The sequence below is a fragment of the Prionailurus bengalensis genome, chromosome D2, assembly GCF_016509475.1.
Source record: "Prionailurus bengalensis isolate Pbe53 chromosome D2, Fcat_Pben_1.1_paternal_pri, whole genome shotgun sequence".
In the NCBI taxonomy this organism is placed as follows: Eukaryota; Metazoa; Chordata; class Mammalia; order Carnivora; family Felidae; genus Prionailurus; species Prionailurus bengalensis.
In genome coordinates this window covers 29,166,531-29,193,826 of record NC_057351.1, presented here as the reverse complement: position 1 = coordinate 29,193,826, position 27,296 = coordinate 29,166,531, and the positions used below count along the sequence as shown (strand labels likewise).

The window sequence follows — 27,296 nt, the reverse complement described above, 5'->3', positions numbered from 1 at the left end:
GCCTGAACTCATGAACCGTGAGATCATGATCTGAGCTAGTCGGATGCTCAACTGACTGAGCCACCCAGGCGCCCCATATGTGAATATATTTTTTATTTTCCTTTGTAGGTACCTACCAGTGGTATTGCTGGGCTATGCACTATTTTGAGTTTAATATTTTGAGGAGCTACCAAACTGCCAAACATTTATCTAGCATGTTCTGTTTTATAATGCTTATGTAGACATAATCTGATCTAGTTCTCACAATCACATGAATGGCAGGCAGGCTAGACCCCCTTTGTCAGCTATGAAGCTTATTCTGAGCTCTCACCATTTCATTTTCTCCTTTTACAATGTATGCTGGTTGAATATGCAGGTTGGGAAGAGGGTGAGGTTAAGGGAGAGGGAAGAATAAAACAGTGGTATAGAAGCAAGTGCTATTAACTGGGATCAGAACCACAGAATGAGGATCAGGTTCAGCAGGGATAAAGATTTGTTCAGTTTTGAATATATTCAGTTTAATAGCCTTGGTTTGGCCATGTGGAAAGATACTGCTGCCTGATGGATATCCAAACCTGAAGCTTGGGTGAGCAACCAGTTGGAAGAGGAATATGAGGTCAGAGCCACATAAGGGCTTGGAACCAAAGGGAAATTCCAAGGAAGAGCAGTATACAGGACCATGGAAGGAACCCTAGGGTTTGAGGAGCTGGAGGAAGAGTGGGAGAAGGCATCAGGAAAGAGACCTGTGCTCCAGGCTAGAAGAGAGAGGGGCCATGTGTTCAGGATCCTTCTGGGGGTGGTGAGCCCAGGCTAGACTGTAAACCAAGGGCTAGTGAATTGTCAGCAGATGTAGGTTCCTGATTAACTGCTTTGACCTTAGTGTCTTGTACCCTACTTTTCTCTCTTTTCCTGCCAGTCCACCCTTCTTCTATTGTCTTTGATTGGCAAGTATGAATTTTAGGGCCTAGTAGCCATTTTTAATAGCTATTCTGGCCCATTTACTCTTAGCAAACAGCAGTGTATTTCTTACATAGACTGACCGTGTTAAATGAAAAACATTTATGTACATGTGTTTTGCTGTTGTAGGAACTTGTCAGTACTCCCAGAATCAACTTTGTTCAGATTGGACCAGGAAGAAAAGAATTGTGATATAGATACTCCATTAGGAAATCTTTCTAAATTGATGGAAAATACTCGTGTCAGGTTTGTAACAATGAATAAATCTGAAATTTACCCCACTTTCCTAAGGAATATTACTAAAAGCATTTTTTTCCTTGTCAGTCAGAAACTTCGAGATTTGATCATTGACTTTCGTGAACCTCAGTTTATATCCTACCTCAGTTCTGTTCTTCCACATGATGCAAAGGATACAGTTGCCTGCATTCTGAAAGGTATGTGATAATGAGCATGTCTTCTACCATTGTTCTTGGTTGTATTTATAATGTAATGTATGTCATAGTCTATCGTGTTATTTATTTAACTTGCAGTTATAATTTTTGGACAGATTCTCTTAGGAAACAGTTTACATATACACTTTAACATCACTGTCACATTTTCTTATTTTGAAAAGACCTATTGGGGGCGCCTAGGTGGCTCAGTCGGTTAAGCATCTACCTTCAGCTCAGGTCATGATCTCACAGTTCCTGAGTTAAGGCCCCTCATAGGGCTCTGTGCTGACAGCTTAGAGCCTGGAGCCTGCTTCAGATTCTGTGTCTCCCTTTCTCTCTGCCCTTCCTCTCTTTGTGCTTTATATCTCTCTCTCAAAAATGCATAAACATTTAAAAAAGGAAGGAAGAAAGGAAGGAAGGAAGGAGGGAGGGAAGAAAGAAAGAAAAGAAAGAGAGAAAGAAAGAAAAGAAAGAAAGAAAGAAAGAAAGAAAGAAAGAAAGAAAGAAAGAAAAAGAAAAAGAAGAAAGAGACAGATGTATTGAAGAACAGACTTGAATAGAGGCTGCTTTCTCTTTTGAGAGAGAGAGAGAGAGAGAGAGAGAGAGAGCAGGGCAGAGGCAGAGAGAGGGAGACACAGAATCTGAAGCAGGCTCCAGGCTGCACTGTCAGCACAGAGCCCGATGTGGGGCTTGAACTCATAAACTGTGAGATTATGACCTAAGCCGTAGACGGGGCTTAATGGACTGAGCCACCCAGTCACCCCAAGGCTACTTTTCTTCTAGTTAATTTGCTCACTGAAATCCAACATTCTTTTTCCCATTATTTTAAAATTTAAATGCAGGTTTGAATAAACCTCAGAGGCAAGCAATGAAAAAGGTACTTCTTTCAAAAGACTACACACTCATCGTGGGCATGCCTGGAACAGGAAAAACAACTACCATATGTACTCTCGTAAGGTTATTATTCTTTTGCTTAGAAACTAAGTATTTAAATCAGCTTCTAAGTTCAGACAGTGTGATGTCTGCTATCAAAAGGGCTGAATTTTAAATCAAGTCTTCATTTCAAATTAACCTTTTAGAATGACAGGAGAAATAGAAAAACTAAGTCACAAAAAATTGTAATCATGTTGTAGGTTTCCTGCATTTAGGATTGTCTGAGATCTCTTTCTGTTGGTGGCATGTATGTCATTGTATGTTTTCCTTCCCTTTAAAAAATGCCTGGTGGCTCAGTCGGCTAAGCATCTGACTTGGGCCCAGGTCATGATCTTGTGGTTTGTGAGTTCAAGCTTCACATCAGGTTCTCTGCTGTCAGCACAGAGACTGCTTCAGATCCTCTGTCTCCCTATCTCTGCCTCTCCCTTGCTTGCATGTGCGTGCATGTGTGCACACTTTTTTCCTGTCTCTCAAAAATAATAAATATTTAATATATAAATATAAATATTTATATATATTTAAATATTATATAATATATGTTTATATATTATAAATATAATGTTATATTTATACATTTTTAAATATTTAAAAATTTTTAAGTATTTAAAAATATTTAAAAATTTTAAAATATATGTGTAAATAGAAAATATTTATAAATCTAATATTTATATAAGTATAATTATTTATAGAATATATATATAAATATATAAATATAAATATTTAATAATAAACATTAAACAATAAAGTAAATAAAAATGATAAATTATATAGAAGTAGTTGAAATAGATTTTTCTGGTATTCTCCCTCCATGTCAGTAAATTTCTGTGCTAATCTTAGAATAACCAAAATGATGGCAACAAATATTTATCGATTAATACTGTTTGCAAGGCACTATTCAAAGTTCATATGTATTCAATTTTATTATCACTAATAGTATGTTATTAACATATCCTTAATAACAATAATGCCATATGATTGTTTGTCATAAAACACTTTAACTTAATAAAAAGTTACCTTGGCTCAGCTCTTAAGATATGCTTCCTAACTATTAAGTTTTCTGATTCTGTTTGAAAAATATAAGCATGTTAAAAATTATCTGGAGTTAAAAATAATGCTATTTTCCTTTCTTTTATTCACTATTAGGTAAGAATTCTCTATGCCTGTGGTTTTAGTGTTCTGTTGACCAGCTATACACACTCTGCTGTTGACAATATTCTTTTGAAGTTAGCAAAGTTTAAAATAGGATTTTTGCGTTTGGGTCAGACTCAGAAGGTACATCTAGACATCCAGAAATTCACAGAGGAGGAAGTTTGCCGATCCAAGTCCATTACATCCTTAGCTCTTCTAGAAGAACTCTACAATAGTCATGTAAGTACAATTATTGCATGATAATGCCAACAGTAATTTTTGCAGCTAGAGTGATTGGAGTAATGGCATTCTGGGAAATTCAGTCACGTTGACCAATTTATTAATTTATAATTTACTGTTTGCTTTTGAACTGAGACGAGGTTTCTGGTTTCTTATTCAGGGCTCCCATCTTCTAGATTAAAATATCCTAATAAAGGAAAACTTGTTGCTCTTTACTCAAAAACACTTCTGACACTAACTACCTGGAGTTAGTGCAGATTCCACAAGTTAGGGCTCAGTCCCAATAAGATTGTACTACCCCTTTCAGTTCTCAGTTGTAAATCTGGGCCTTCTGTGTTATCTGCATAACCAGGCATAAATTGCGGTTCCCATGACCCCCTCCTTGGGTTGAGAATTTGCTAGAATGGCTCACAGAGTTCAAGTAAGTGCTTTACTTACTTACTATATTACTGGATGTATTATGTAGGGTACAATTCAGGAACAGCCAGATGTAAGAGATGCATAGGGTAAGGAATATGGAGAGGGGCATGGAGCTCTATGCCCTCTGCAGATGAACCACCTTCTCAACACCAGGTGTTCATCAAACCAAAAGCTCTTCAAACCCCTTTGTTTAGGGTTTTTATGAAGATTCCATCATGTAGGCATGACTGATTAAATCATTGGTGGTTGGTGATTAGCTCAATCCCCACCCCTCTCCCCTTCCCTGAGGTAGAGGGGAGGGGGTGGAGCTGAAAGTTTTGACTCTTTAATCTCTAGGTTTGTTCCTCTGGCAACCAACTCCCATCTCATTAGCATAAACTGAGGTGTGGTTGAAAGGGATTTATTATGAATAACAAAAGATATTCCTCTCACCCCTTGCACTCAGGAAATTCCAAGGGTTTTAGGAGCTCTGTGCCAGAAACCCAGAGGAACACCAAACACATTATTATATTACATGTTATTATATTACTAATAATCGGGATTTTTTAGCAAGTTCAAATTCAAAGCAATGGTACATGAACAGACTTGTTATAGGTATTTCCAGACTTTGATATAGAACCTAGCTTTTATTTTATTATTTAATGTTTTGTATATATTTTTATGGGAAGTGTTTTTGTTTTTTGTTTTTTTTTTTAAAGATTTTATTTTTAAGTAATCTCCACCCCTAAGATGGGGCTCGAACTCAACCCCCATGATCAAGAGTCACATGCTTTATTTACTGAGCCAGCCAGGTGCCCCTCTGGAATTAACTGATATTTTTGTCTGAAAAAAAATCTCTTAAAGTAAATGTAATAGGCTGTTCCTTCAAGTCCTTTGTCAAATGTCTATAGCAGTTATTGAAAAATTTTGAAGTGGCTAAGATGTATATCTGATTGACTTTTTAAAAATTAAACTTAGTATTTGAGATAACTATAGATTTGCATGCAGTAGTAAGAAATAATAGACATCATGTATATCCTTTGCCCAATGGCACCATTTTACAAAACTAGTAAAGAACTAGGATATTGACATTGATACTGTCTGGATACAGAATAGCTCCTTCAGAATAGCTCCTTTACCACAAGGATTACTTGCGTTGCACTTTTACAACTACACCCACTTCTTTTTTGCCCCACCCCCTCCTTAACCCCTAATAACCACTTGTCTGTTCTCCATTTCTACAATTTTGTCATTTCAAGAATGTTATATAAATGAGATCGTATAATATGTAATCTTCTGGGGTTGGTGTTTTTCACTTAGTCTAATGCCCTGGAGATTCAGATTATTGAATGTGTCAATAGTTGGGTTTTTTTACTGGGGAGTATTGTTCCATTGTATGGATGTACCACAGTTTGTTTAACCATTCAATCACTGAAAACATCTGGATAGTTTTTGGCTATTATGAATAAAACTGCTGGAGACAATCACGTACAGGGTTTTGTGTGAACCTAAGTCTATTGGATAAATGCCCAGGAGTGCAATTTCTGGATCATTTGGTAGTTGTATGTTTAGTGGTTTGTTTTTGTTTCTGTTTTTGTTTTTAAGTAATCCTTTTGCCCAACATGGGGCTTGAACTCATAGCCCAGAAATTAAGAGTCACACACTCTACTGACTGAGCCAGCTGGGTGCTTCTCTCTCTTTTTTGATTCTGTTTTGTTTTTCCTGCCTTATGGGTTACTTGAACACTTTTTAGAATTCTATTTTGATTTCTCTATAGTGTTTTTGTGTGTATCACTTTGAATAGCTTTTAGTGGATGCTCTCTTGATCTAAGCATTACATTGTATATACATAATGTATAGTCAGTCCATTGATTATGTCATTTTACTAGTGCTAGTGAAGTTTGAAACCTTACTTCCATTTATGTCCCTTACCTTCTCCTGTTTATGATTGTCTTAAATATTCCTCCTACATAGACTGTGTCAGACTGTGTTCTAATTTTTGCTTCAACCATGAAACATAATTTGGAAGAAATGAAAAACCTATTTTATTTATCCATATTTTTGTTTACTATGTTCTTCTCTCCTGATGTTCCCTCCAAATTTGCATTCTTTTATTATTTCCTTTCTGTTTAAAGATCTTCCTTTATTCATTCTTTTAGGGTAGTGGGTCTATTGGCAACAAATTCTCTTAGTTTTCCTTCCTTGTGAGAATGTCTTCATCTCTGAAGGATTATTTTGTTACTTATAGGATTCTGGGTAAATAATTTGTTTTCTTTTAGTACTGGAAAAATATTCTACCACTTTTTTAAGGATTCCATGATTTTTTTTTTTAAGTATTCTGTTATTTCTAATGAGAAATATGCTGACATTTGAATTAGAATATTTTCCCCTATAGCAAGTTGTTATTTTCTTGGACTCCTTTCCAGATTTTTTTCTTTTAGTTTTTAGAATTTTAATAATGGTGTGTATTGTAGTGTTTTTTCTTTTCTATTTATCACGTTTGAAGTTTTCGCAGCTTATTGAACCTATAGATTTAATATAGATTTAATGTCTCTTGTCAGACTTGGGACATTTTCAGACAGGATTGCTTTTTCAGCCATGATTTCTTCTAGTGCTTTTTCAGCTCTTTCCTTTTTATTTTCTCCCTGTAGGACTGTGAAGACACAAATGTTGGATTTTTTGATAGTTCCACTAGATTCATTTTTTTTCCCTCAGTCTGTTTTCTTTCTGTTATTTGGCCTGTATAATTTCTGTTTTTCTGTCTCTTGGTTCACTGTATTTTTCCCCTGTCCCCTGCTATTGAGTCTATTCCATGATTTTTAAATTTTTTTAAAAGTTTATTTATTTTGAGAGAGAGAGCGAGTGAGCAGGGAAGGGACAGAGAGAGATGGGGAGAGAGAGAGAGAGAGAGAGAGAGAGAGAGAGAGAGAGAGAATTCCAAGCAGGCGCCACATAGGCAGCTTGAAGCCCTATATTGGGCTTGAACTCAAGAACCATGAGATCGTGACCTGAGCTGAAATCAAAAGTCAGACGCTTAAATGACTGAGCCCCAGGCGCCCCATGATTTTAAAATTTCAGTTATTGTGTTTTTAGTTCTAAAATTTCCATTTGCTTTTGCTTTCATCTTCTATTTCTTTGTTGAGACTTTGTATTTTTTTGATTCAAGTATGTTCATAGCTTTTCAGTGAAACATTTTTATCATGGCTGCTTTAAAATCCTTGTCATATACTCTTGATCTTGGTTGGGGTCGTGATTTCAAGCCCCACATTGGGTGTAGAGATTACTAAAAATTTTGAAAATAAACTTAAAAAAAGAAACTTTTGGAGCACCTGGGTGACTCAGTTGGTTAAGCGTCAGGTTTCGGTGCAGGTCATGATTTTACGGTTCCGGGTTTGAGCCCTGTGTAGGGCTTCGTGCTGATAGCTCAGAGCCTGGAGCCTGCTTCAGATTCTGTGTCTCCCTCTCTCTCTCCCCCTCCCCTGCCTGTGCTCTGTCTCTCTCACTCTCAAAAATAAATAAACATAAAAAATAAAAATAAAAAAACATTAAAAAATTAAAAAAATCTTTGTTATACAATTCTAACATCTGTTTCATCCTTGGAGTTGGCATCTATTAACTGTCTTTTTTTCATTCAGTTTGAGATTTTCCTAGATTTCCTAGTTTTGATGAAACCAGAACACTTTTATATTATATTATTTAAAACTTCTGTTTAAGCTGACTTTCCTCTGACATTACTCTGATAGGGCAGGAGTGTATGCCACCTCATTGCTGCCAGGTGAGAGTTGAAATGCAGGTTACCATTCAGCCTCTATTAACACATGGGGTGGGGGCTCCTCGTTCCTGCTGGATGGGGTGGATGTCTAGGTTCCCCACATGGTCTCCACTGACACTTTATGGTGCGCGCTTATTATCAACTAGCAGGGATGAAAGTCCCGGCTCCCTGCTTGGCTTCTCTGTTACTACCTCAGTAGGATATTGGGGTGCCTTTGCTGGCATCGGTGGGGGTTATGTAAGATCACAGTGTTTTCTGTGGTATTTGGCTAGGATAGAGTGGCTGTATACAAGTTTTCTGCATACAAGGCTTTGTCTTTCCTGTTCCTTTGGCTTTTGTTTGAGGTTTTTTTGTCTGCACCATTGGTGCTCCTGGGTCACTAGCTTCTTCAGCTCCAAAGCTGGGATATGTGAGGCCAAAAGAAAATCCAGGGAACAAACTTCTGTGCTGTTCCTTGGGTCCCAAGGTGTCCAACTGGTCTACCTTTACTCCACCTTTCAGAGTCCTTATGTTTGTTTTATATATAATGTTTTAGAATTTTTAGTTGTGTGCTTTGTGGGAGGAGGGAGGAAAAGTACTCCACTTCCCAGAAGTGAACTCCTGGTTCACATTTAAAAAAATTATCAGGGTGCCTGCCTGGCTCAGTTGGAAGAGCATGCAACTCTTGATCTCTGAGTTGTGAGTTAGAGCCCCCCACATTGGGTGTAGAGATTACTTAACTAAATAAATAAAAACTTTTAAAAAATGAACTTACTGCCTCTTGAATGTTTCAGATTTTTGTTGGGAAATATCCCAATTTGAGCACTGTTATAGTGTCCAGAAAATTTACTTGATTTTTCAATTTGTAGTAAAAAATTAAATTTTTCTTGCATACTGTAAATGTTTCAGAATTAAATAATATTGCGGGATTTCTGTTGTTTGGGACAAAAATCTTCTTTTTGAGCCTTTAATTTAAAAAATGGGAAAAGCAAGTTATGTTTCTTATATATATTAGATAACTGATCTATTTTCTTTGTTTTTAGCGTATAGTGGCAACAACGTGTATGGGAATAAACCATCCAATATTTTCTCGTAAAACTTTTGATTTTTGTATTGTGGATGAAGCCTCTCAAATTAGCCAACCAGTCTGCCTAGGGCCACTTTTTTTTTCGCAAAGATTTGTGTTGGTGGGGGATCATCAGCAGCTTCCTCCCTTGGTGCTAAACCATGAAGCAAGGTAAGCAGACATTGACATTTTAATTTTAAATTAGATTCTTCCTAAGGAACCATTTCAGTATACTGATAAGCCTGAATTTGATTTGTTGACAGAGCTCTTGGCATGAGTGAAAGCTTATTCAAGAGGCTGGAACAGAATAAGAATGCTGTCGTACAATTAACTGTGCAGTACAGAATGAACAGGTATTTCTAAGAGTGTCAGCTATGAGTGATTTTTATGTTCGTTTTCATCTACCAGAACTAAAATTATTTTTGTAATTCCCTTAGTAAAATTATGTCCTTAAGTAATAAACTGACATATGAAGGAAAGCTGGAGTGTGGATCAGACAAAGTGGCCAATGCAGTGATAAACCTACCTAACTTTAAAGCTGTAAAGCTGGAACTGGAATTTTATGCTGATTATTCTGAAAATCCTTGGATGATTGGAGTATTTGAGCCAAACAATCCTGTTTGTTTTCTTAATACAGATAAGGTAACAACAACAACAAAACCTAAGTATTTTCTTGGTTTTTCTCCTTTTGTCCTATTGTTTGTTTGTTTGTTTATAACATTAAAAAACTGTTTTTAACGTTTTATGTATTTTTGAGAGAAACAGAGAATCAGTGGGGGGAGGGACAGAGAGAGAGGGAGACACAGAATGGGAAGCAGGCTCCAGGCTCTGAGCTGTCCGCACAGACCCCAATACAGGGCTTAAACCCATGAGCTGTAAGATCATGACCTGAGCTGAAGTATGACACTTACCTGACAGAGCCACCCAGGCACCTCAAGTCCTGTTATTTAAATTCTTGAGTTTTTTTGTTTGTTTGTTTGTTTTTGTAATTTTTTTTTTCAGCGTTTATTTATTTTTGGGACAGAGAGAGACAGAGCATGAACGGGGGAGGGGCAGAGAGAGAGGGAGACACAGAATCGGAAACAGGCTCCAGGCTCTGAGCCATCAGCCCAGAGCCTGACGCGGGGCTCGAACTCACGGACCGCGAGATCGTGACCTGGCTGAAGTCAGACGCTTAACCGACTGCGCCACCCAGGCGCCCCAAATTCTTGAGTTTTTAATAGTGAATGCTTTAATAGAACTTACCAGTTAAAACTAGTGTATTTCTTTTACTTCAACACAAAAGAATCTTCTTTCTATTGACCCAGTATCTTTGGAAGGCACTTTATTCTGGAATTAATAGATGTCAAAATTGACTTTTAAAGTAGGAAAGCTAGAAAGTTAACCAAAAAAAAAGAAAAGAAAGTGAACTCAAGTGTATAATTACATTTCTTAGAAAAGAAATTGGCATTGATGTTATCAAAGGGCTGGGTTTACAAATGGAGACTTTCTTTTTTTAGAGGAGTTTTGGGTTCACAGCAAAATTGAGCTTGACAGTACAGATATTTCCCAAATACCACCTCTTGCCTCCACATATGCACATAAAGACCTCTTTACAAACTTGTCATTAAACGAAAATCTTCACAAGGACTTTCAATGACTTGATTCTTACTTCTAGGGACTAAGAAAAAGTTTTAACCTTGTATTTCAATAGTGTGTTTTATATAGTGCTTCCCAGCACTTGATTTGGAAGTCTTTATATGACTTCAGATAAGAATAGTTATCAATTATATGTATGCATATAGTATAAAATAATTATATCTTTTGTTATTATGATCAGTGGAGTCAGCTTTGTTAAAAATAGGGCCCCTCTTGCAGGGGAGCCTGGCTGTCTCAGTCTGTAGAGCATGCAACCCTTGATCTCAGGGTCATGAGTTTGAGCCCCACAATGGGCATAGAGTTTACTTTAAAATAAGTAAGTAAGTAAGAGGGGCGCCTGGGTGGCTCAGTCAGTTGAGCATCTGGCTTCGGCTCGGGTCATCTCATGGTTTGTGAATTCGAGCCCCGCATCAGGCTCTGTGCTGACAGCTCAGAGCCTGGAGCCTGTTTCAGATTCTGTGTCTCCCTCTCTCTCTGCTCCTCCCCTGTTCGTGCTCTGTCTCTCTCTCTCTCTCTCTCTGAAAAAGAAATAAACATTAAAAAAAATTTTTTTTTAATAAATAAGAATAAAAATAGGACCCCACTGTGTACCATGATGGAATTTTCATTCTCTTGGATATTGCCCTTAACATTTCAGGTTCAAGGAGTAATAAATAGGGGCAAGTGGGCTCTGGGAAATTTTTTCAGTAAACTGATTTCACAAATGATTACATTTAGAAACCTCAATTCCAATTTTTTAGTTATAATTTACAATTATTTTCCTCACCAATCATTTTTTGTTTTTGCTACTCAGTTTTTTTCTTTCTTAGCATCAAGAATCCAAATAAAATGTATTAAAAATAATCAAGATTGGGGCATTTGGGTCTCTCAGTCCATTAAGCATCCGACTTCACCTCATGTCATGATCTCATGGTTTGTGGGTTTGAGCCCAGCATCGGGCTGTACATTGTCAGTGCAGAATTCTCTCTCTTCCCTCTCTCTCTGCCCCTCCCCCCATGTGTATGCATGCTTTCTTCTCTCTCTCTCAAATAAACTTTTAAAAAAATGCAAAAAAATAAGTAAAAAATAATCAAGATTTGGTTGCCTGGCTGACTTAGTCAGCACAGCATGTAACTCTTTTTTTTTTTTTAAGGTTTATTTACTTTTGAGAGAGAGAGTACAAGCCAGGGAGGGGCAGAGAGAAGGAGACAGAAGATCCAAAGTAGGCTCTGTACTGACAGCAGTGAGCCCCATGAGGGGCTCAAACTGAGGAACCATGAGATCATGACCTGAGCTGAAGTTGAATGATCAACTGACTAAGCCACCCAGGTGCCCTGAGCATGTGACTTTTGATCTCAGGGTCCTAAGTTCAAGCCCCATGTTGGGCAATGGGGCCTACTGTAATTAATAATAATAATAATAATAATAATAATAATAATGTATAATCAACGTCATCATCAAGATTACTTAAGAATTATGTAGGAACAAAATAGTCCTCGGAGAGTTTTACCGGGGATGGTAGAACCTAGGGAACGATGGGCTTCATTATTTGTATAAAAGGCAACAAGATGGCACAAAAATAGACGCTCAGATCAATGGAACAGAATAGAGAACCCAGACATGCACCCATAAATGTATGGCCAACTAATCTTTGACAAAGCAGGAAAGAATATCCAATGGAATAAAGACGGTCTCCAGCAAATGGTACTGGAAAAACTAGACAGTGATATGCAGAAAAATGGACCTGGACCACTTTGTTACACCATACACAAAAATAAACTCAAAAAAGGATGAAAGACCTAAATGTAAGACAGGAAGCCATCAAAATCCTAGAGGAAAATTCAGGCAAAAACCTCTTTGACCTCGGCCGCAGCAACTTCTTACTCAGCACGTCTCCGGAGGCAAGGGAAACAAAAGCAAAAATGAACTACTGGGACCTCATCAAAATAAAAAGCTCCTACACAGCGAGGGAAACCATCAGCAAAACTAAAAGGCAAGCGACGGAATGGGAGAAGATATTTACAAATAACATTATCCAATAAAGGGTTAGTATCCAAAATCTGTAAAGAACTTCCCAAACTCAACACCCCAAAAAACAAATAATCCAGTGAAGAAATGGGCAAAATACATGAATAGACACTTCTCCAAAGAAGACATCCAGATGGCCAGCTGACACATGAGAAAATGCTCCACATCACTCATCATCAGGAAAATACAAATCAAAACCACAGTGAGATATCACCTCACCCCTGTCAGAATGGCTAACATTAACAACTCAGGCAACAACAGACGTTGGCGAGGATGTGAGGAAAGAGGATCTCTTTTGCATTGCTGGTGGGAATGCAAGCTGGTGCCGCCACTCTGGAAAACAGTATGGAGGTTTCTCAAAAAATTAGAAATAGAACTACCCTACAACCCAGCAATTGCACTACTAGGTATTTATCCAAGAGATGCAGGTACGCTGTTTCAAAGGGGCATGCACACCCCAGTGTTTATAGCAGCACTATCAACAATAGCCAAAGTATGGAAAAAGCCCAAATGTCCGTCATCTCATGAATGGATAAAGAAGATGTGATGTATATCTATATACAATGGAGTGTTACTCGGCAATCAGAAAGAATGAACTCTTGCCATTTGCCACTACGTGAATGGAACTAGAGGGTATTATGCAAAGCGAAATTAGTCAGTTGGAGAAAGGCAAATATATGACTTCACCCATATGAGGACTGTAAGATACAAAACAGATGAACATAAGGGAAGGGAAGCAAAAAGAATATAAAAACAGGGAGGGGGACAAAACATAAGAGAGTCTTAAATATAGAGAAGAAACAGGGTTGTTGGAGGCGTTGTGGGAGGAGGGATAGGCTAAATGGGTAAGGGCACTAAGGAATCTACTCCTGAAATCATTGTTGTACTATATGCTAACTAATTTGGATGTAAATTTAAAAATAAGTAAATTATAAAAGTAAAAAATAAAAGGCAACAAGAATATGGAAAGAGAACAGATACTAGGTTCAGATCTAGGTTTGAATCCTAGTGCTATGATTTATTGTGAAGTCTTGGGCAAGTTACTTATCTTTTCTAGCTTCTGATGCTTATAAACTGGGAGATAACAAAGGAAGTTATGTGAAGCCCAATGTGTGGTCAGCTTTCACAGAGATTTTAATCTGAACTGTAGGATGTTTAAGATGGGGTGCCTCTGGGTGACTTTCTGAAAGTGGCTAATGTCATTCATTTTTATTCTTTTACCTTCAACTTTTATTTTTAATTTTTTTTAGAGAGCTAGAGTGAGTGGGGGAGAGGGGGAGAAGGAGAGAGAATCCCAAACAGGCTCCATGCTGAGCACGAGTCTCAATCCCAGGACCCCTGGCATCATGACCTGAGCTGAAATCAAGAGTTGGGTGCTTAACCAACTGAGCTACCCGAGCACCCCATCTTTTACCTTCAGTTTTTAAAATGACAATATTTTTCACTGGTCTCCACAACTGGTTGTTTAGTCTCTATGGCTACCTGTGTACTGACAGTACTCTTAACCTATTTTTCTTTTTAGGTTCCAGCACCAGAACAAGTTGAAAAGGGTGGTGTGAGCAATATAACAGAAGCCAAACTAATAGTTTTCCTGACCTCAATGTTTATTAAGGTAATTTAAATTTTAATTTTGAGGGCTAATTAATATTAAAGTGAAATGCAGTATAATGTTAGAATGCAAGGAACGTAAGAATTAACGTTAATCCTTGTTCATTAAGATGCAGCCTGATTGCTTTTGTTCTGTTTTGAGAAAACTATCTAGGATATAATTTTTTATAATGGTAATTTGGGTTTCCATTTAGGTTAATTTTTTGTAACATCAGATAATTCTGATTGTGTCATGTAGGGTTGTAGTCAGTATGATCAGTATGGTTGGGGATTGGAAACTTCAATGTAAGGGATAGCAGGGTGTAATGTATTTTTTGTACTTTTTTTTTTAATGGCAGCACTGTTGTAGTGGCATGCAAACCATTATACTGCCATGAATCAATAAAAATCAAGGGAGTCATGTTTGAGGAAATTACTTAAAAATTTTGTTTAATGTTTATTCATTAAGAGACACAGAGCACAAGCAGGGGTGAGGCAGGGAAAGAGGGAGACAGAATCTGAAGCAGCCTCCAGGCTCGGAGCTGTCAGCACAGACCCCAATGTGGGGCTCAAACTCACATGAACTGTGAGATCATTACCTGAGCCGAAGTTGGATCCTTTAACCGACTGAACCACCCAGGTGCCCTGAGGAAATTATTTAATCTCGGGAAATACAGATATAGATTTAGAGCAAATTTAGCAATTGTATTTACTCCTTGCAACAAGAGGATCTGTTATAAACATTAATTGGGCACACATTTAATAAGTTTAGTAAAGCTTTAACAGAAATCAGGATTTTCATTTTCATTGTGTTTTTTTTTCTGTTTAGGCTGGATGTAAACCCTCTGATATTGGTATTATTGCACCATACAGGCAGCAGTTAAAGATCATCAATGATTTATTGTCCCATTCTTCTATTGGAATGGTTGAAGTTAACACCGTAGACAAATACCAAGGAAGAGACAAAAGTATCATTCTAGTAACTTTTGTTAGAAGTAATAAAGATGGACCTGTGAGTTCATTGTATTTTCTTCTGATTTGCTTGGGACATTTTTTTCTTTTCTTTTTTTTAGGTTGTGGTAAAAATGTAATGTAAAATTTTAAATCATCACCATTTTTCAATATACAGTTCAGTGGTGTTAAGTTTATTCATAGTGTTTTGCAACAGATCTCCAGAACTTTTTCATTTTGAGAAATTGAAACTCTATACCCATGAATAACAACCTTCCAATTCTTTGTCCCTCCAGTCTCTGGTAAACATCATTCTGCTTTATGTCTCTGAATTTGACTGCCATAGTCACCTCATTTAAGTGGACTTGTACAGTATTTGTCCTTTTGTACTTGGCTTGTTTCATTCGGCGTGGTATTTTCGAGGTTCATCCACTGTGTAGTATGTCAGAAGTTTGTCCCTTTTTAAGGCTGAGTAATATTGCATTGCATGGAAAGGGCACCTTTTGTTTGTCTGCTCATCCATCAGTGAATATTTGGGTTGCTTCCATCTTTTGGCTGTTGTGTTTGGGGCATTTTAAACATAGAGGCTTCCTTCGATATACTCTTAATTTTATATATAATTCCAGGGTTTGTTTGTTTGTTTTGTTTTGTTTTTTGCATTTTTACCTCTTTTGATTCCTGTTTCTAGATTATATGAGATACCTTCATAAGGTTCTAAAAATATATGTAGTAAAAAGTCTCCTTTCTACCAGTTCCTCTTCCACTCAGTTCTCACCTTTACAGATAATCATAATTTTTTTTAATGTTTGTTTATTTATTTTGAGAGAGAGATAGAGAGCATGCATGCACATGTGTGGTGGTTGGGGAAGGGCAGAGAGAGAGAATCCCAAACAAGCTCCACACTGTGAGTGCAGAGCCTGATATGGAGCTTGGACCCATGAACCATGAGATCATGGACCCAAGCTGAAGTCAGATGCTCAACCAACCGAGCCACCCAAGTGCCCCTGTTTTTTATTTTTTAATTTTAATTTCAGTATAGTTAACATACAGTGTTATATTAGTTTCACGTTTGTGATACAGTGATTCAACAATGCTATACATTACTCAGTGCCCATGGTGATCATGTACTCCTACTTCCCTTTACCTATTTCATATATCCCTCTACCCACCTCCCCTCTGGTAACCACCAGTTTGTTTTTTAAGAGTTAACAGTCTGGTTTTTTGTCTTTTTTCTTTGTATGTTTGTTTTGTTTCTTAAATTCCACATATGAGTGAAATAATATAGTATTTGTCTTTCTGTGACTTATTTCACTTGGATTAGACCCTGTAGATCCATCCATGCTGTTGCAAATGGCAAGATTTCTTTCTTTTTTATGGCTCACAAGTATTCCATATGTATACATACCAATCCATTGATCTATCAGTGGGTACTTGGGCTGTTTCCATAATTTGGCTGTTGTAAATAATGCTTAATAATCATTAGGGTACATACAAATTAGTGTTTTTGTATTCTTTGGTTAAATACCTAGTAAGTAGTGAAATTACTGGATCATATGGTAATTCTATTTTTAATTTTTTGAGGAACCTCCATTCTGGTGAGCACAGAGACTGATTCGGATCCTCTGTCTGCCCCCTCTCTCTGCCCCTCCCCTACTCATGCTCTCTCTCTCTCCCTCTCTCAAAAATAAACACTAAAAACACATATACATGAAAACATATACATATATCTATATAGATAGATATTTTGATAGATATACACATACACACAAACCATGACACTTATATACCATAAGAAACTATGCAATTGTAAGAACAGAATGAAGTCTCTTTCTGTGTATCGACATGGAAAGATCTGTAAGCTATTTTTTAAGTGAACAAAGGAAAGTCCGTTAGAGTATATACATTACCTTCTGTGTAAAAAAAAGGAAATATGAATACTGATTCATACCTGTTTGCATAAAGGAATTATAGGTTACCAAAAAAAAAAAACCCAAATTGTATACAACTCAATACCAAAAAAACCAATCCAACTAAAAAATGGGCAGAAAACAGGAATAGACATTTCTCCAAAGACAGGCAGATGGCCAATAGACACATGAAAAGAACATTAATTATCAAGGAAATCAAAATCAAAATCACAATGAGGTATCACCTCACACCTGTCAGAATGGCTAAAATCAAAAACACAAGGAAAAACAGGTGTTGGTGAGAATGTGGGGAAAAAGGAACCCTCATGCACTGTTGGTAGGAATGCAAACTGGTGTAGCCACTGTGGAAAAAGCAGACAGCCAGATGCAGGGCTTGAACTTACGAACCACAAGATCATGACCTGAGCTGAAGTTGGATCCTTAACCGACGAAGCTACCCAGTCAGTTTAATCATTCCTCTGAGTCTTCTGCTATTACAAGTTTTTATTGCTGTAACCAGCAATGTTATAATGAGTGGATATAGCTTCAGTTCCTTAAATTATAGCTAGGATATTGCACCCAAGATAAAATATTTGTAAGTTGGTGTTGTGAACAAGTTTTTCCAACTGCCTATAGAATTTTAAATGTGTTGGTGAATCTTTTCTGCACTATATGCTTAAAGTAGGAAAATAGTTCACAACAAACTGTTCTTTGCTATAACAAACTTAAATATATAAGAAAACTCAAATAAATTGAAAATTATTTCTTTCAGCTTGGTGAACTCCTGAGAGATTGGCGACGTCTTAATGTTGCTATAACCAGAGCCAAACATAAACTAATTCTTCTGGGATGTGTACCCTCACTAAACCGCTATCCTCCTTTGGGGAAGTTACTTCATCATCTAAACTCAGAAAAATTAATATCCTTTTTGTTTTGTATATGGTCACATTTGTGCTTTGTGAGTATTTTATGTACTTGTATAATTAAAACTTAGTGTCCTGTGTTTTCTGTGGGCATATTTCAAAGACCTGATTTTACAAAGGAAAGAGAGAAAACAATTGTCAGGAAGTTATTTTATTTTACTTTATTATTTTATTTTATTTTATTTTTATTTTATTTTAATTTTATTTTTATTTATTTTATTTTATTTTAGTTTAGTTTATTTATTTTGAGAGAGAGACAGAGAGAGGGAGCAGGGAGGGTGCAGAGACAGAGAGAAAGAATCCCAAGCAGGGTCTGCACTGTCCATGCACACAGAGCCCAACAGAGCCCAACGTGATGTTCAAACTCACAAACTGTGAGATTGTAACCTGAGCTGAAACCATGAATCAGGCTTAACTGACTGAACCACCCAGGCACCCCTATTTTATTTTACTTTATCATTATTTTTTTAAGTAGGCTCCATGCCCAGTGTGGACTCCAACATGGGGCTTGAACTCACAACCCTGAGATCAAGACCTGAGTTCAGATCAGGTTTGGACACTTAACTGAGCCACCCAGGTGCCCTGTCACAGGAAGTAATTTTAAGCAAAAACTGAAATAATGAAGGTGATGGAGAAGGATGATTTGTGAAGGGAGAAAGGGAAGAAAAGGGACTTGATCTGCTGCCCTAGGAGCAGAATGCATGTTTCTTACCCCTTCTGGATCCTCTCACAATAATTTATAATTATTTTTCTTTAATCTGGAACAGAACATTAATATAAACAAAAAGGGGTGCCTGCATGGCTCAGTCAGTTAAGCATCTGGACTCTTGATTTTGACTTAGTTCATGATCTCACGATTATGAGATCCAATCTGTGAGACTGAGTTCTGAGTCAGTCCCCTCTTTTTGCCCCTCCCCTGCTCGTGCTCTCGTGTGGAAAAATTAAATTGAAAGAATTAAAAAATGGAGAATTATTCCTAGTCATATTATGGGTTATTAAGATAAATCATCTTTTAAAAAATTATATGAAGGTCTTAGGCTATGATATATAAACCTTATTGCTTAGGTACATTATTATCCATTTAGCACTTCTTTAAACCAAATTACAAAATGTTGAATAATGTCATAAATGTCTTCCTGCAATTCCATTTTGTGTTAAGTATATCTTCCTTAATTTATTTTACATCATGGATCTTCCATCAGAGGAACATGAAAGTCTTTGTCATGTATTAGGTGGTTTTCAAAGAAGATAAAGCACTGTTTTCCTTGATTTTCTTTCACTGGCATAGTGATCTTCTCTAAATATTACCTGTTATTTATAATTTGGATATCTGTGAAAAGTGTCTGGTTAGACTATGAAGATCACTTTTATCCCAAGGATATGAAATAATGTAAAATGTACTCTGCTCAGAGTTCCAGTTTTTTGTTTATTTATTTATTTTTTTTGGTATAATCTTTTAAACATAAAGTTCTATCACTATGCAGAATTTAACACAGTATTGTTTCAGTATAAGTGTACCCAAAACTGAAAAGTATGTTTATACGTACTATAAGTATGTTTTTGTGTGACCTAGAAACAGTTTGACAAATTTTTATCAGCTTTATTGATGGGTTAACTCTAGGATCTGAGAAACTTTAAGACTAAAATTTCAATACTAATTTGATTTTATAGGTTATCATATTTTGCTCATTCTTTAAGAGATTAGGGAAAGAAAATTATTTGTTTTTATTACCTAAGCACAGCCTTATGATGATGAGGACACAGGTGTGATTCTTTTCTGTGTTTTGAGATCTCTGATCCAAAGACCATTTTTCAGGATTTTTCCCCTGACTATTGCTTTTTGGTATAAGGTATATTTTTACTTTAAATCTAGTCTTTTAAACTATTAATTATAAATTTATTATTTCTCCCTAATTCCTGATTGCCCCTTAATCTCCCACTTGTTATTTTCAGTAGATTTTGATATAAAAGAAAATAATTATTTTGAGAAGTTTTGTTTGCTGAATTGATGATAAAAAGTTTATTTTCACCTATTGTTCATATGACCCTTTGTTTTGAAACACTACTCAGTTTTCTCTCTCTCTCTCTCTCTCTTTTTCTTGGGAATAAAGATATTTTTGTAAAATAATTGCCTCAAAATGCTTAAGTTAAGTAAATGGTGATCAATTTTAACTTTACTGTATCCATCTTCTGTGGGAGGATATCTCTCTCAAGGTTGTATTTTTTTTTTTAATGAATGTTAAATGTGTTAAAATTGTTGCTTCTACCTCACCTCACATGTTCCTTAAAAATTACTTGAAGTTTTTTATTAAATAAATTGTTTTCTACTGTTAGACCTTAGTATATCAATTATTAATCCTGATTACTAATTAAGTTCAGGGTTGCCCAGCATTTTTTCAGGTAGTAACAAGTGAAATGTTGATAATGCTGTAAAGCTGTATATAAATACTTTTGTAGCACAAAAATGGAAACCATTCTTTTGGCAGGGAAAGAAAAGGCTTTTTGGAGAAGGTATCTTATTAAAGTCTGGTAAAGACTGGGTAGAATTGCATAAATTGTAGACAAATCTAGATAGAGGGTACAACAAATGGGAAAAGGAAAAGAAATGTATAGGCAACAGCAAAAATAGTTTAGTATAGTTAAAAGAAACATACAAGGAAGTATTAGAGACCATGGATTACAAACCATGATTCCCAATACTGGCACATGAAAGCAATTTTAATAGGTTACAACCAGCTTTGCTTTTAAAGGAAAAGAGTGGAAAATATTAGGGTATATCACATATAAAAAAGACACAAAAGGGGTGCTGGAGTGGCTCGGTCAGTTGAGCATCTGGCTCTTGATTTCGGTTTAGGTCGTGATCCCAGGGTTGTGGGATCAATCCCTGTCGGGCTCTGCACTGGGCATGGAGACTGCTTAAGATTCTCTCCCTTTTTTCCTCTGCTCCTCTCCCCTGCTCGCTCGCTCGCTCTCTCTCTCAAAAAAAAAAAAAAAAAGACACAAAAGTAGAACAGTAAATTCCTGTATATACATATACTCATCACCCATATGTAATATACCCATCACCCATATGTAATGGAAGATTTTGCTGCAATATTTTCAATATTCTTTTTCTCCTTTGCTGAGATGTTTTAAAGCAAATTCTAGATGTCATCTAATTTCACTGCTATACTTCAGTATGTGATGAGCTTTTTAATTTTTTAAGTTTTTATTATTTTTAAAAAATATGTATTTTTGAGAGAGAATGTGTGTGCATGCATCAGCGGGAATGGGGCAGAGAGAGAGGGAGATGGGCAGTCTCTGGGCTGTCCATGCAGAGCCCAACATGGGGCTCGAACTCACGAACCATGAGATCATGGCCTGAGCCGAAGTTGGATGCTCAAGCAACTGAGCCACCCAGGTGCCCAGTGATGAGCTTTTAAAAAATAGTATTTTTGTTATATGATGATATTAGTAAGCTTAAAAACCTAGATTGTTAGCTTTAGTAAATCAAGGGCTTAGAATAGATTAATATTCTACTTTAATCCTGTTAATTTAGTTTAAACATAGACACTAGGGGGCGCCTGGGTGGCTCAGTCGGTTGAGCGTCCGACTTCAGCTCAGGTCATGATCTTGTAGTCTGTGAGTTCAAGCCCCATGTCGGGCTCTGTGCTGACAGGTCGGAGCCTGGAGCCTGCTTCCGATTCTGTGTCTCCCTGTCCCTTCTGTGTCTCCCTGTCCCTGTCCCTCTCTGTCCCTTCCCCGCTCATGCTCTGTCTCTGTCTCAAAAATAAATTAAAAAAAAATTTTTAAACATAGACACTAAATTCCAATTCTTTTCAACACAAGGGGACTAGAATACCCAGCAAATGTATATTTTGGAGCTTAAGAATATCTACCTCAAAGGGAGAATTTATTTGCTTGCTTTAAATAAAACTGGTCTATTGCTGAATTAAATATCTTTCCTACTTGTCACCTATAAAGTCCCTGGGGGAAAAGCAACCTAGGAAATAAAGCTCTTTTCCTTTGTTTTCATGGTTCTATAAAATAAATACTTAATTTTATATGCTTTCTCAAATGCACTTAGAATACAAATACTTCCTTCTTTACCCATCACTTGGAGAGAAGAAAAATGAACAAAGTCAGTCATATTTCAATATTTAATAGCAAGATAGAAGGGGTTAGACTTGTAATGAGTTTTAGACTCCTCGGAACACTAAAAACTTCCTGTATCTTGATATATGAAAATCAAGCCAATTTATATTGGCTCAAATTCTGGTTCTGTCCCTTAGTTCTCTGAATAGAGAGGCAAGCTATTTAACCTTTTAGAGTTTAGTTTCATCTGCAAAATGGAGCTAATTCTATCCTCATAGAGTGGTTTTGAAAATGAAAAAGACTCTGGCCTAGGAACTGATGTATAATTACATGTGCACTAATAATAGAGGGGGCATGGAAGATCAGTGGTGAAAGGATAATGGAATAGTTGTCTACACATAAGGAAAAAGTGAAATTTGATCCTGTTTCACACCATTCACTAAAATCAATTCTGGGTGCAACAACAGGCCTAAACATGAAAGATGAAGCTATGTAACTCTTAAAAGCTATGTAACTCTTCATGACCTTGAGGTGGGGAGGATTTCTTAAGACAGTAAAGCATAAACCATAAATTCAACTACAAGGACAGTAAGAATTTATATTTATCAAAGTCTCTATACAGTGAAAATATTAGAAAATGACAACACATAATTGACACCAAACTAGTATGTAGAATATTAAGTAACATGTACAGGCCAATAAGAAAACGGGCAAAAGAAAAACTGGCTAAAGATCTGAACAGTTTCTTTGCAAAGGAGAAACTCCAAATATTAAACATGGGGGAAGTGCTCAGTATCATCAGTAAAATAATGAGATACATACAAAATAGACCCATCATACAATCGCTTACCTAGAAGATTGGCCAGAAAAGAAATTCTCACAATTCTAAGCATTAGAACGAACATAGAGCAACAGAAAAACCAAACTGCTGATACATTTTGAGAAAAGTTTTAAAAAGTTTGTCAGTAAATTTTTTTTTAATGTTTATTTATGTTTTGAGAGACCTAGAGCACGAGTGGGGGAGGAGCAGAGAGGGAGGAAGACACAGAATCCAAAGCAGGCTCCAGGTTCTGAGCTGTCAGCACAGAGCCTGATGCGGGGCTCAATCTCATGAACCGTGAGATCGTGACCTCAGCCAAAGTCAGAAGCTTAACTGAGCCATCCAGGTGCCCCAGTAAATTTTTTTTTTTTATTTTTTAAGCTTATTTTTTTTTTGAGAGTGAGTACGTACACATACACGAGTGGGTTAGGGAGAGAGAGAATCCCAAGTGGGCTCTGCACTGACAGCAGAGATGGAGCTTGAACTCACAGACCCCGAGATCATGACCTGAGCCAAAATCAAGAGTCGGATGCTTAACTGAGCCACCCAGACTCCCCAAGTTTGTCATTGAATTTAAAGAAAGGCATACCTTATTTATTTTGAGAGAGTGTGTGCAGAGCGGGGCTCAAACTCACCAGCCATACTCATAAACTGTGAAATCATGACCTGAGCCAAAATCAAGAGTCAGATGCTTAACCAGCTGAGCCACCTATGCGCCCCCCTATTCTTAACGGTATGACCTACTGACTCTCTTGCACATTGGCATAAGGATATATATCATACAACCTGGAAACCCTACAACCTGGAACTTGGACATGATTGATGTTGAACAAAAGAAGTGTAATAAAATTCATGTTACTCCATTTGTGAAAAGCTTACAAACAGGAAAAATAAACTACTTGGTTTAGGGGCACATATTTGCATGGTAGAAACAGCAAAGCAAGGAAATGATTCTCATAAAAGCCAGAATAGTATTTACCTAGGGGGATGATGAATGGTGGCTAGGTGAATGGTGAATGGGTCCATCCTGTGCTCACTGATCTGGTGGTAGTCACCCAGCTGTTCATTTTATAATGATTCTTTAAACTTGTAGAGAGCGAGTCACTTATGTCCAGCAATAACCAAGCAGTTAAGGGTACTGCAGCAATCAGATATTTGAGGAGACCAGCACCTGCTGACTGTACCCCAGTACAAGTCTGATAACAAGCAGAAGCAGAGGAGCTCTGCAGGAGCCGAAGACTAATTCAATTCCTTTAAAAAAGGGAGGATTGGGCCACCTGGGTGGCTCGGTTGGTTAAGCATCTGACTTCAGATCAGGTCATGATACTGTGGTTCACAAGTTCCACCCCTGGATGGACAGTTCCTGCTGTCAGTGTGGAGCTCGCTTTGGACCCTCTGTCCTTCTCTCTCTGCCCCTCCCCTGCTTGTGCACTCTCAAAAATAAACATTTTTAAAAAATTAAAAAGGGGCATCCGCATGGCTCAGTCGGTTAAGCATCTGACTTTGGCTGAGTCTGAGCCCCAAGTCCGGCTCTGTGCTGACAGGTCAGAGCCTGGAACCTGCTTGGGATTCTGTGTCTTCCTCCCTCTACCCCTCCCCCACTCATGCTTGGTCTGTCAAAAATAAATAAAAACATTAAATAAAAAAAGGGAGGATATTTTAGCAAACCGTCAAGACACCTCAGACACCCCTCTGTGAACACTTCAAAAAGGCAGCTGCTGCTGAAGGCTCTGCCTGATGGATCTCAGAACAAAACTGAGATCCTTCAGTGCTTGAACATAATATGTAAATGCTAAGAGGTGACCCAACAAGACTGAGGCTTTATCTCAACTGCACACCCACAGACTTCTGGTTCGGTTTGTTAACTTCCTACTGGCTGTGTTATCTTTTGTTGTGTGACTTGTAAACCCCAGTTAATCACGTGGTGAAATGTCATTGAGTTCAGAATCCTGAACTTGTTTTATAATTATGTTAATCTTGTTTTATGACTGAATAAGGCTGACATTGTGGAAAAACACAACTCGTGTTTGTATCTTTATAGCTTGCTCATGACACTGTATATATGTTTTATACTTTTTTCTTTATGTATGATTATCTCACAGTAAAGAAAATTAAAAACCAAAAGAAATAAACATAACAGAACTATACTGGCCAAGGTGTTGAAGAGAAAAACAGAGCCCCATTTTCATGAAATTTCTCAGTCTTTCCGGCTCCGCCACTGTCTTAACAATTGCTGATCTAACTAGGTAATAGCTTAAGTTTCCCAGGCTTAACCTACCGTCATGTGCCCATGTGGGTTTTTTTTCCTCTTAAAAAAAAATTTTTTTTTGAGTTTATTTTTGTGAGAGAGAGAGACAGAGTGTGAACACGGCAGGGGCAGAGAGCAAGGAAGACAGAATCTGAAGCAGGCTCCAGGCTCTGAGCGATCAGAATAGATCCCGATGCGGGGCTTGAACTCGCAAACAGTGAGATCATGGCCTGAGCCAAGGTCGGATACCTAACCGACTGAGCCACCCAGGTGCCCCCTTAAATGAGAAACAGGTAGCTTTATCTCTATACCTCTGTCCCTTGATTAGTGTGGCCCTTCCCCCTGCCGGTGTATTTACTAGTTTAAAAGTCGTTTGGGGGCTGCTTAGTTGCAGCAGATTTCTGCCTACTGTTAACTGCTTCAGATTTTCTAAATTCTTCTGCTCCCCTAAGAGTTTGAGAAGAGTGAAGGGAAGCGGTCAGGTGTGTCAGATGAGCCCCGCCCCCGTGTGGATGGAAACGATTGCACGTGGCTCGCACCCTTTGGCAAAGCGGCCCCAGCGCGCCAGCGAAGCCCCCCGGTGAGAGACTGGTGGTCCGGCCGGTGACCGGCCTCAGGCTCCTCACACGCGAGGTCACCTTCACGCTCCTCTTCCTTCTCCTTCCGGTCCGACTGGACGCGAGGAGGCCTGGCGAGGGCGGGTTTCTCTCCCGCGGGTTGCAGGCCCCGCGGCCCCCCGCTCGCGGCGCCGCGGGACCGCCCGGGCGTCCTCCCGCCGCCGGGAGCGCTGTGGGCCGCGGCAGGCCTGGTGGCAGACGCCGTGGCGGCCGCCGCGCGCCTGAAGGAATCTGCTGGCGGGGCCCAGGGCGTCCCCGCCCGAGACCGCGCCGCCGTCGCCGCCATGGGTAAGGGGAGCGGACCGAGAGCGAGCGGACCCTGGGCTCTCCGTCCTAGGACGCGGCCGGGCGAGGAGGACCCGTGGTGATAGGCACCGAGGCCTCGGGTCGCCACTGGGGCCCGAGTCCGGGCCTGGACCTGGGCGGGGGCAGCCGGGGACTCGGGGGCGCCGGGGATCGCCATGGCAACGCGCGGCCGCCCCTTGTTCCCTTCCGACCCCGCCCGGGTTCTAGGGCCTAATGGCCGAGGGCTCCTTGTCTGACGACTTCCAAGGGGCGAAGCCAGGGTCGGCCAGGGGGCCGCTCCCGGGTCGGTGGAACAGCCGCGGACGGGCGATGACTTTTCAGGTTTGGGGGTGGCGGAGGGAAGACGCGTCTCAGGTTTTGGCTTGGGTGCCCGACGCCAAGGGCGGGAGAGGTGCAGCGATGGCGCGCAGGACCCCGGGTGAGCCCTCCGTGGGGAACCTGGGGCGCCCCGAGCCCTTTGGGCAGCCTTACTGCAGGGAGGCAGGGAGGGGACTCTGGGCCCGGGCGAGACGAGGGGACCGGCCCTTGGCCTTGTTGGGGCTGCGAAGAGCCGGACACATCTTCGAGCCCGGGCGGGGCGCGGTCGGCGTGTAAACGCTCCCGGGCGAGGAAGCTGCGGGCGCGGAGCATGGACCTGCCTCGGAGCAGCTGTAAAGGCGCCTTTTGTCTGCTTGTCCCTTCACAAGTTACGGATCGTGATCCACACTGTTAAGAAAAATGAGAATTGGTACAGATTATGAAACATCAAGTGGTTTCCGAAAAATGAGGGAATCATACCACGATGCAGATTTGAAGGAATGATGTGTGTGCAGATTTTCCACCAGTTAGCTTGGTCATAGCTGTTGTGGGTGTTTGCATTTTTAGTTGCTTAGAATTCTGACTCAGGTTTCACCCTTAGCTCAGAACTTGAATACTGGATCATTGGAAACCCTGGACTTTTGTTCAGTAGAGGAGGAACGGACACTTGGTTCACTTGGACTAGTAGATTTGCCAGAGATTATGAAAGGTTATACTAAGTGCTTTCATTTTTCTGCACTTCATTTTGTCATCTGTGTTGGCTGTAAATATTCCTGCCTGTCACAACAGTGGTGAGAATAGGGGGAAACATCTGAATTTCTAAATTAAGAATAAAATTTGTGGGGAAGAAAAGGAGTTTTGTGATATGAAAATATCAATTAAAAATCAGTTTTTTTTTTTTAAATGTATCTGTTAACTTAGTTTTTGACTGAATCAGCTGTGTGGAGGGGCAGGAAACTTAAATGTGAAATAAGGACTCTGCTTTTATTTCCTCTGGGAAAATAAAGGAGTCATGAAATACAGAACTACAGTAGCAA

The 27,296-nt window shown here is 38.7% G+C and overlaps 2 protein-coding genes across 10 annotated transcripts in view; both read left to right on the top strand.

Annotated features, from left to right (window-relative positions):
• Positions 1 to 20,230, top strand: part of DNA2 (DNA replication helicase/nuclease 2) — a 52,354-nt gene extending 32,124 nt beyond the window's left edge. Inside the window, exons 11-21 of the mRNA XM_043596485.1 lie at positions 1,066 to 1,182; positions 1,261 to 1,370; positions 2,210 to 2,319; positions 3,444 to 3,668; positions 8,862 to 9,055; positions 9,148 to 9,237; positions 9,322 to 9,526; positions 14,052 to 14,141; positions 14,946 to 15,128; positions 17,747 to 17,893; positions 19,081 to 20,230. Coding sequence (XP_043452420.1) covers positions 1,066 to 1,182; positions 1,261 to 1,370; positions 2,210 to 2,319; positions 3,444 to 3,668; positions 8,862 to 9,055; positions 9,148 to 9,237; positions 9,322 to 9,526; positions 14,052 to 14,141; positions 14,946 to 15,128; positions 17,747 to 17,893; positions 19,081 to 19,149 — 1,540 coding nt within the window. The 3' untranslated portion in view covers positions 19,150 to 20,230. The remainder of the gene's footprint in view (positions 1 to 1,065; positions 1,183 to 1,260; positions 1,371 to 2,209; positions 2,320 to 3,443; positions 3,669 to 8,861; positions 9,056 to 9,147; positions 9,238 to 9,321; positions 9,527 to 14,051; positions 14,142 to 14,945; positions 15,129 to 17,746; positions 17,894 to 19,080) is intronic.
• Positions 20,231 to 25,554: 5,324 nt separating this feature from the next.
• The window catches only part of RUFY2 (RUN and FYVE domain containing 2), a 50,218-nt gene continuing 48,476 nt past the window's right edge, over positions 25,555 to 27,296 (top strand). For 2 of the 9 annotated variants that reach the window (XM_043596475.1, XM_043596473.1), the window contains exon 1: positions 25,567 to 25,944. In XM_043596475.1, coding sequence (XP_043452410.1) covers positions 25,941 to 25,944 — 4 coding nt within the window. In that variant the 5' untranslated portion in view covers positions 25,567 to 25,940. Of the gene's footprint in view, positions 25,945 to 25,975; positions 26,381 to 27,296 lie in introns of those variants that run through there. The other 7 variants (XM_043596471.1, XM_043596470.1, XM_043596472.1 and 4 more) reach the window with 6 other exon arrangements.